This window comes from Suncus etruscus, chromosome 3 (genome assembly GCF_024139225.1).
Source record: "Suncus etruscus isolate mSunEtr1 chromosome 3, mSunEtr1.pri.cur, whole genome shotgun sequence".
NCBI classification, from domain to species: domain Eukaryota; kingdom Metazoa; phylum Chordata; class Mammalia; order Eulipotyphla; family Soricidae; genus Suncus; species Suncus etruscus.
In genome coordinates this window covers 7,845,001-7,855,369 of record NC_064850.1, presented here as the reverse complement: position 1 = coordinate 7,855,369, position 10,369 = coordinate 7,845,001, and the positions used below count along the sequence as shown (strand labels likewise).

Sequence of the window (10,369 nt, the reverse complement as noted above, 5' to 3'; positions counted from 1 at the left end):
GCACTCAAATACTGTTTTTGAATACCAATGGTTTATGAGTGTTGAGGTCTTATGATTGGATACACATTGCTTTTATGTGTAATAAAAGATTTTGCATTCATTTTGGAGAAACCATTGGACAAACCCAAGTTCAATCCAGTTACAGTAAGGTGAACCCCAAGTAATAGTTATCACAGAGAGGGTTTCTAGGGAATCTTTACTTAAGTCAGTTAGAAGAAGACTGAATACTTGTGGTAGAGTCTGTGGACTTCTAAATTTCCAGACTTAATTTCTTCTACAATGCCAACCCGATGTCTTTAACAGAGTTGACTGTTCCATGGAGGGTAGCTGGATCTGTTAACAAACTTTCCTTTTTTCTTTTGGCAGAAGAGCATGAAGCTGGTATACCTTTTCCTGGGCCCCATGACCCTCCTTTTCTTGGCTGGCTGTGACTATGTTCTTAGCGCCTCCAATGGGAACCTGCACACCTTCGTTGGCTGTGCCGTGAGGGAATTCACTTTCTTGGCCAAGAAGCCAGGTTGTAGAGGCCTTCGGATTACTACAGATGCCTGCTGGGGCCGTTGTGAAACATGGGAGGTGAGTTCTAAGAGGCCCCGGGTCAGCAGTGGCCTCGGGGTCAGCCACTTCTCCTGATTCTAAGTATTTGCTTTTGTGTTTGTTTGGTTTTGTTTTGCTTGGGTTTGGGTACAGAGGCACACCTGGTGGTACTCAGGGTTTACTCCTAACTCTGTGCTCAGATCCAGGATTATGGTGCTGGGGATTGAACTCAGATCCCCACTGAATTATTATTCCAGTCCATGTTAGCTTTTTTTTTCTTTTCTTTTTGGGCCACACCTGGTAATGCTCAGGGTTTACTCCTGGCTATACGATCAGAAATAACTCCTGTCTTGGGGGACCTTATGGGACGCTGGGGGATCGAACTGTGGTCTGTCTTAGGTTAGCCGTGCAAGGCAAATACCCTACTGCTTTGGCCATTGCAGCGGCTCCCCATGTTAGTTTTTCTTTTCTTTTTTTTTTTAAAGACTGTTGGAATATATGCTTCAAAAATAATCTGAAAGACATGTGATCTTGACCCTGTCATACAAAGCCATGATAAAGTGATTGCTTTTATTTATATGACACCAACACATTTGAGAACTATTTCTGGGAAGTCAATATGCGCTATATTACTCCACACACTTTACAAATGACTAGAAAGAATTTAAGGGACAAGTAACTGCAATGTCATATAGAGTCCATGAAAAGTCTTGAATAAATTCTTCGTTTAATTTTGTCACACAAACTCATTCCTGCATTTCTCCACCTATGATAAATCCAAGTGGTTATGAAGAGATAGAGCTTTCAGTAAATAGAAAGTAAAAACAAATATTTTTGTTCTTTTTCAGTGTCTTATTCACAGCCCTAATTCTTCTCATTCATTTATTGAGACCTTTAGGGATAATCATTGAGATGTTCATGGAATCCTTTTATATTACAGTTACACTTGATCTTTTTATTGATTTATTTTTAATTTTTTATTTAAACACTGTGGTTACAAGGTTGTTCATACTATAGTTTTTTTTTCCCAACAGATAAAGTCGTTCATGATTGAATTACAGTCATACAATGTACAACAATCTTCATCAACACTTGATCTTTTGAGAAGCATCACATTTAAAAAAAATAAATTATTTAATTGAATCACTAAATTAACACAACCACAAAGTTTTCATACGTGAGCTTCTATTATACAATGTACACTGTATGTACTCTTTAGCAGTACATATTTATAGCCACAAATGTCCCCAATTTTTCTCCAGCCTTCCCAACTGCCCTTTTCTCTGCCCTCTCCCCTGCTTGCCTCTGTGGCAGAGATTTTTCTTTTCTCTCTCTTTCTCTTTATTTGTCCCTTTATACACTATGACTTATAATATTGTTACTGAAAGGGTATCATGCATATTACTTTTTCTCCTTTCAGCACCCAGTTTTTATTCAGAGTGATCATTTCCAACTATTATTATTATTATTATTATTATTGTCATAGTGCTCCTTTCTCTGACCTAATTTTACTCCCTGATATTTGTGGCAAGCTTCCTACCTGGGTCCTTCTAAGCCCTCATTCCTATCATTTTTTTTTTTTAATATCCCATAAATGAGTGATATTATTTTATGTCTATCTCACTCCCTCTGACTCATTTCAATCACCATAATACTCTCCATAGTTATCCATATTTCATCTCTTCATTTTTACCTAACAATTGCATTACACTGTGTGGATGTATCATTTATATACTCATCTTTTCTCAGACACTTGGGTTGCTATTATGACTTGTGACTAGAATAGTGCCGTAATGAGCATAGAGTAAAGAGAGGTATCACATTTTAGAATTTTTTTTTTTTTTTGGTTTTTCAGGCCACACCCGTTTGATGCTCAGGGGTTACTCTTGGCTAAGCCCTCAGAAATTGCCCCTGGCTTGGGGGGACCATATGGGACGCCCGGGGGATCGAACCGTGGTCGTGATCTTTCCTTGGCTAGCGCTTGCAAGGCAGACACCTTACCTCTAGCGCCACCTCACCGGCCCCACATTTTAGAAATTTTAAGCAAAGTTATTATGCTATCAGGTTAAGAGAGGAGCCACTGGTTGCTGAAGAGCAAGAGGATCACTCGACACCACATCCAGTCCCACCATATTGTGTCTCTTGGTTTCTAAGAAGCTTCCTCCAAGGCCTCATTCGGTATTAGTTCTGAACTAGTCAATAGAGTATACTAGTCTGATCTTTCCATAAAAGGTGTTCTTAAAATACCTCTAAAACCTTTATAAACACCTTTTACTAAAAATTTAGTAACCAATTCTCAGGGCCTTCAATGATATGGAGTCTGCTTTATTTCCCCCTCCAGTGATTGTTTCCCAGTGATATTCAGAGTTATGGGCTTGACAGATTGATTTTTCAAAGTTTTTCCAAATACCCTCCCATGAAATCTCATTTTTTAGTCCCTTACATCTTATTTCCACCTGTCATTATCAAACATATTCTTTGTTGCTTTTCTCCAGAGCTCACTCCCTTTTCAAGTCTTTCTTATTCTCTGATAGATTCTTCTCTATGGTCTACTTTTTGTTTTACTTCCTCCTTCACATAATACTAAATTATATTAATTATTTAAGATAGAAGGGTATTCTTATAACTTTCATAGTTCTTGTCAATGTATAATGAATGAACAAATTAATAAATATTTGCAAGGAAATAATCTCAACTTTGAAGCCCACAAATTCCACAAGAATACAGAGATATTAAGAAAGAAGATTTTTCCATTCAGAGACTGAGGGCAACCTGCTATCATTTACATAAAATTATGACTCTTTGAATGAAATGGGTTATGGTGGTGAAATCCTCAAAGTTTAAATAAAACTAATTGAGCAAATTAATCTGACTTTCTCATCGTTCAGTCCTAATTTTCAGATGAAATATCAGTTTCAAAGGGTATCATGAGTAGGATTCGACATCAAATGGACTCAGAGAACATAGGAACCTTCTTGTAATTGGGTCTTAACCTGGCAGTGTCTCTTTCACTTCCAGTCCATATTTGGGCTATTTGGAGCTCTTTCTAGGACAACATCAAAGCATTGCTCTCTCCCATGTCCCCATACACTTTAGTCCATCTTCTCATCTCTTTAAAAATTGTTGAGTGTACTTAATTGGATGCTGGTTAAGACAGTTAGAAACTGTGCTCTCCTGGAAGACCCAAAGTACCAGATTCTCCTTAATGTTAGCTAGATTTTTTTTTGATGCCCTTACTGTGCTATATAAAGAGAGGTCCCTCATAGAAGGTAAATAAAAGAATGAGATCTATTTTTCCAGACTTCTGAAAGTTTCTGAAATACAAAGCATTATTTTTGGTAACTTACTGGGGAGTACTTATTAAAATAGGTATTTTCATGATAGGTAAAGTGACTGGATTAACTTTGAAGATATAAATATTCTTCTTTTTCCCTTTTTTCCTGTGTCACACCCAGTGATGCTCAAGCACTACTCCTTGCTATATCTCAGAAATCGCTCCTGGCTCAGGGGACCCTATGGGATGCCGGGGGATTGAACCAAGGTCTGTCTTAGGTTAACTGCATGCAAGGCAAATGCCTTACTGCTTGCACCACCCCTCCAGTCCCTGAAGATATTAATGTTCTGAAAAAAGTCTTTTCTTATGATCGAATTTAGGAATGCCAGATTTATTGTTTTATTATTACTATCATTTTTTGTGTGAAAGTTTTATTTCAAATTTTTTTCTAAGCAGGTCATTTCTTTATGTTTGTTTGTTTTGGCACCAAACCTGGTGCTATTCAGAGCTTACATCTGTCTCCGTTTTCAGAAACCACTTTTGCCATGGCTGGGGGGATCATTTAGTATGCTCGGGATCAAACCAATGTCAGCTGTGTGCAAGGCACTATTGCTATGATCCCAGAATGTCAGCTTTAAAGCAAAAAAAAAAGAGACCAGACTGAACCAAGATACTAGTTGTTGCAAGTCAGCCCTGAAGAGGTTGACTGATGGAGGGATGGAGGATGAGGTCTTTCCCCTCCAGCTTGGAGCACGCATCTGCCACCCTGTCCAGCCGACGGTTCTGAGGTGAAACGGCGGGTAAACAGCTCACAGACAGTCAGGCTTGTGGAAATATTAGTTTTATTCGGTGGACAAGACTGAAGTCCAAAGTCTCAGCTTCAGTTCCAGCAAAAAGCCTCTCCCTTCCACAGACCCTTGTTTTTATCCCCCAGAATCAGGTACCACCCAGTGGTGGGATCAGATACCAACCAATGGTGGAAGCAGAATCAGGTACCACCCTAGGGTGGGGGCAGAACCCAGTGGTGGGATCAGATACCACCCAATGGTGGAAGCAGAATCAGGTACCACCCTAGGGTGGGGGCAGAATGCCTAGGGTAGGTCACAATTACCGATCAGGGTAGGGTCAGTAACATAATAATCCCTTAAAATATTTACATACGGGGCCGGGCGGTGGCGCTAAAGGTAAGGTGCCTGCCTTGCCTGCGCTAGCCTTGGACGGACCACGGTTCGATCCCCCGGTGTCCCATATGGTCCCCCAAGCCAGGAGCAACTTCTGAGCACATAGCCAGGAGTAACCCCTGAGCGTTACCGGGTGTGGCCCAAAAACCAAAAAAAAAAAAAAAAATTTACATACACAACACTAGTTAAGTTTAAAAGTCCAAAACAAAAACAAAACCAACAGAAGTTGTTAAGTCTATCCTATTAGTATTTGGGGCACATTTATAAAAAATTCTTCTTTGTTTCTTTGAAAGTCAGATTGTACTGTGTATTTGGTGTCTTGTCTGGTAACTTTCTTGGGATTCCAGATTACTGAGGTAAAGTGAAACTGAATCAAGCTGAGGAGGGGTTAAAATGCTACCTGAGAAGTAGAAAAATCAATAGATATTAAATGTGATGCCTATAAGATCTTGCCAAAGGCAAGAGAATCATTTTCATGGGGTTCATACAAGAACTTCATCCTGGACCACCATTAAACATTTTATTTGCCTAGGATAAGAGAAGGCTTGAAAAGTCAAAAGTTTTTGGTTGGGGTCGGGGGTATTCCCACTTTTGCTTGGGGAGACCATGTAATGCCAAGGATTGAAAATGCAAAGTATGAGTTCTAGTCCTTTGAGTTACCTCCCTGGCTCTGAGGGTTATTTTTTTATTATTATTTCCTCATTATAATTACCTTGATAAGGATGATAGATATGTGTTCAGCACTTGGTGGGAGGCATTGTACAAGGCACCTTTTTCTTTGTACATCTACACAGTTATGTTGTGTAGTAAATATTTTGTTTCATGGATAAGGAAACTGAAGTGAAATCCACAAATTAAGTGGATTTTTCCAAGCACTCTAGGGGGCTTACATTTATGTAGAGATTTCATCATTGAAGCAGATTTCCTAATCTCTGAGTTCTTCTTATCCTACTTATGTTTGATTTCAAGGTTCATAAAAGGTGAAGAAGAAATTGAATCCTTTGGTTATTATCAGTTCAGAACTCTGGGCCTCCTGGAAGCTGCCTTGTCCTATTTTCTTTTATTATATCAACACATAGTGATTGAGAATCTCTGGGGTGCCAGGGACTGCCTAGGAAGTAGAGTTAAAGTTAAAGAAGATAAAAAAGTTAAAGAAGTAAAAATTACTATCCTAATGGAACTTGCTTTCCCGAGTGAGGAGAGATACAGAAAAAAAATTGAGGTGGGAAGAGGAAGGGCTGGGACAATGGCAGAGAGAAATGGACACTCTGGTGGAGGATGACATGTTGGAATGCTTTATGCTATTATCAATATTGTAAATCATGGTACCTAAAATAAAATTATATACGTAATACAATTATACACGCGTATATATAACTTATATATAACTCTCTTTTTATATATAGTTACATGGTATTGACACGTGCTCTGGAGAAAAACATTAGCAAGGAAGGGAAAAGGAAGCTGCAGGGTATAAAGGCAGGATGTTATCACTTAAAATAGGATATGCAGGAGAGGTATTTCTGAGACAGAGGCAACTGAACAAAAACACAAGGTTGATGAAGGCCTGAGTTGCAGGAGAGAAGAACATTCTAGAAGGGTAGTGTGGGAATAATCACAGCCAAGACCCTGGAGAATGTTTGCTAATTCAGGGTCAACCAAAAGACTCTTTTAAGGCTGGAGTAGAATAAAGCAGTCAGAAAAATGAGGTTAACTGGCCATCTCTCAGACAATAAAGAAAGGAAGAGAAAATAGGGTTTGGTGATGTTTTACAATGGTCAAGATTATTCATTTGCTTAATAATTATACAACACTACTGTGTACCTGCACTCTTCTGAGAGCTCAAGATGGTGGCGAACGAAGTCAACTTCCTGTTTGCAGGAATTTGTCTTTTCCTTCTTGGGAGTCTCAGATTAATAAGTAAACCAAGAAATAATCTTATAGTGATAAATAGCACTCAAATCACTCAAATAAAACCGTATATTCTAATGGCTTTGTTGCTTTCTACAGAAGCCAATTCCGGAACCCCCGTACATTGAAGCCCATCATCGAGTCTGTACCTATAACGAGACCAAACAGGTGACTGTGAAGTTGCCCAGCTGTGCTCCTGGGGTTGACCCCTTCTATACATACCCTGTGGCTGTCCGCTGTGACTGTGCCGCCTGCTCCACAGACACCACGGAGTGTGAGACCATCTGAAGCTGCCCCGTGGAGCTCAGCTACTGACCTGCAGCTTCCTGGACCTACCTTCTGGCCAGCACCATGCAGAACTTCCCCTGGATTCAAGAACTGTCTAACTTGACTGCACCTCTGAAGGAGGTCACCTGTTCCCTTACCCCAATTCTGGGGCAAGGCTCAGAACGAGCACACTCATGCTAAAAAATGCAATATTTTTGTGCCTTTGCTCATATGATTTTTCTAGGTCACACACCTATATATTATTAAATTTTCTTTACCTTGAGTCTCAGTGCTTAATTTATGTATTACAATCCTTCCCCAATTTGCCCTTCTAATATATATAAATCATTTGATGTATGTGTATAGTATTAGGAAATGAGGCTAGAAGTTTTTAAATTCTCATATTTCATTTAACAACTGGTCCATTTAACAACCTAGATTTGTGATCAAAGAGCAAAAAAAAAAAAAAGTAATAAACAAATACTTTCCTCTTTCCATCCCTAAAAAATTTCAGCTGCAGTTTTAAAAAGACAAAATTATTTCTCTTCTTTATAACTGAGCAATTATCTACATTAAAAAAAATCAAGTGCTTAGATTGAAAAAGGAGATTAACTTAAAAAGTAGCTATATTTGGGCAATTTTTTGTCAAGAAAGATCCCTGAAGTTAAAAAAAAATCTCTTTTTGGAGTTCCTTTGATGATTAAGAAAATCTTAAAAAATAAAAGCATTGAGTTATAATTTAGGTTTAGAAACTTACAAAATGGAACTTATGTATTTAGAATTCTGTAATGCTCTCCCCAAACCATTCTCCAATCAATTACAAATATTTATTGACATTTATGAAGGTCAGAGAGATAGTCAAAGGGTTGATACTTACCTGGCTTGTGACTTATCCTGGTTTGTGCTCATATGATCTCTTGAGCACACCAGAAGCAACCCCTGAAAACAAAGCTGAGAGCAGTTTCCAACATTGCTGGGTATGACCTCCATATGAAAATATTGAACATTTTAAACTCAAGAATGTTATATGTTTGTAGGGATAGAACTGTGTAACGAATTCACAAGAAATGGCCTCAAGTTTTCCTGCTCTAAAAATCTCATATTGGCTTATTCTCTGTGACTTATTTTAAACTCTAATATTATGCAAGTGTCTTTAATTCTATTTTTTTTGGGTTGAATTGAACCTTATTCTTTTTTTTCATAAAAAGAAAAATCTATACGAATGTTAATAAAGCAAACCCTTTGTGTTTTGAATTCATAAAAATGTTCTAAAAAGTTTTTTTTAGTGCCACTGAAATGGCTAGAATAACTGCACAAAATGATTTTTCACTTACACATTAATTTAGGTTGTTATGCTTGGTAAAGTCATAGACAGATGTCTAGGTATCATGAGTCCCAAATGCACTCAAACAGTGCTCTGGTGTGTCTTAGCTTGAGGGCATCCTGGAAGGGGAGAATTGATGAGATTCCATCAAAACCATCAATCACACTTTGACCAAGGACAACCGGGAATAAGGGGACTAAGCAAAATCTACTCAAACCTTTAGGGTAGATCTATTGATATGCAAGATCATTCCTATGAAAAATGTGGTTCAGTGCCTTGGGTCTCTGTGGGGATGGAGATGGTGGGCAGAAATTAGGAGTAACACTGGATGGCACCACACAAGTGTTGGTCCTTAATCCATCCCTAAGAACATTCTTCAGTGTTTTGTGAGAAAAGCTTGTTTCCAGACATGCTTATGAGGAAAAGGCAGAAGCAGTTAGGAATTGAGGAAAGACCTTTGTGCCAGCAAAGGGCAACTCAGTGGTAGAACAAGAGTTTGGTGAAGAGCCTGCAAATCTGTGAACAGAGGTAAGAAAACCAATAAGGATGATGAGATTTTTCTAAGCACTGTTCAAAAGCACTTGCTAAACAGAGGCTGAAGAAATGGGAAGGGGAAATGCCTATCAGACCATCAAAGAGGATCAAGGAGATAACCCTTGGCTAGAGCCTTTGGAAGAGGATGCACATTGGTTAGAGGTGGCAAGAAGTGGTGATGGTTGAAAAGAAAAGAAAAGAAAAGAAAATCCCCAACCCTACTCTTTTCCTATTTATGCCCTAATGGGGACTGTTAAGTCAAAGGGGACAGTAGAGAGTGAGTGACGGTATTCACTGATTCTGTCCAGAAATATGGGCCGTGGAATCAGGGAGTATTGAGGGTGAGACTAAAGTGTTGATTAAAGGGGAGAAAATGGATAAAATCTAGCACAGCTCTTCTATTGGATAATTAGGTCAAAAATTCAGAGTCACTCATATTGACTATGAGGGCTACAAAGACTCTCAATGTGGTTTTTTGAATTTGAAAAATATCTCCTGGTTAATAGGGTGTCCCTAACATCTGAGAAGAGGGAACAGTAGTTATTGTCAAAACTGTGGGCACAGTTGGTGAGGTGCAATCCCACCATATAGAGTGTGATTTGAGTAACTCAGAACGATTCTCCTGAGTTTGATTCTATCTCCTAAATTTGGGGGTAGATTATGCTGAAAATTAGGCATCGGATTAAACAAGGAGAACAGCTGAATTATTAAAAAGAAAAAAATTCCCACTATCTCTGCAGTTTCCTTGCCTTCCGTTCTTTAGAAGAAAGGAGCAAGGAGCAGACATAGACCTGTGGAATGCAATCAGTGGGTGTATGAGAAGATGGGATTTTCCTGATTTGATAGAAGTGCAAATCTTCCCTTTCCCTGGTGACCAGTCTGAGGCCTCATCTGTAAAGGATGCTTAGTAAATAATTTCTGCGACCCTTTAGATACTGCCCACAAGCTTTTGTTTCTGTGTGGCTAGTTGGGGTCGTCTCAGAATGAATCCACTGGGAAGGAATTTAACCTAGATTAAAATAATTGAGATTCATCTCTGAAGCCACCTCAAGATCTGACTAATTTAAACAGGAATCAGTAGAATATTGCTTGGAAATAGGGGCCAAATGGTCTCAGGAGCATTGAGTAAAAATAAATAAATAAATAAATAAAATCAGATCTATATACCCAAGCCAAAGTCAACAACAATAGAATCAAGAAAGAGACCCAAACTAAACACAAAATGACCTGCTACATTAGTAGCGCAGGGGGCTAAAGGTGGAGGTATAGGATGTATGTAGGGAACTATGGTTGAGGAGGTGGTGGGAAGAGCCCTAATTCACTGTCTCTATGTACTTGATA

General features: G+C 38.8%; 1 protein-coding gene across 1 annotated transcript; it reads left to right on the top strand.

Annotated features, from left to right (window-relative positions):
* Positions 1-372: 372 nt before the first annotated feature.
* GPHB5 (glycoprotein hormone subunit beta 5) lies at positions 373-7,191 on the top strand. Its single transcript, XM_049770519.1, has 2 exons — positions 373-576; positions 7,003-7,191. Exons 1-2 carry the CDS (start codon positions 373-375, stop codon positions 7,189-7,191), a joined length of 393 nt encoding a protein of 130 aa, XP_049626476.1.
* The last annotated feature ends 3,178 nt before the right edge of the window (positions 7,192-10,369 follow it).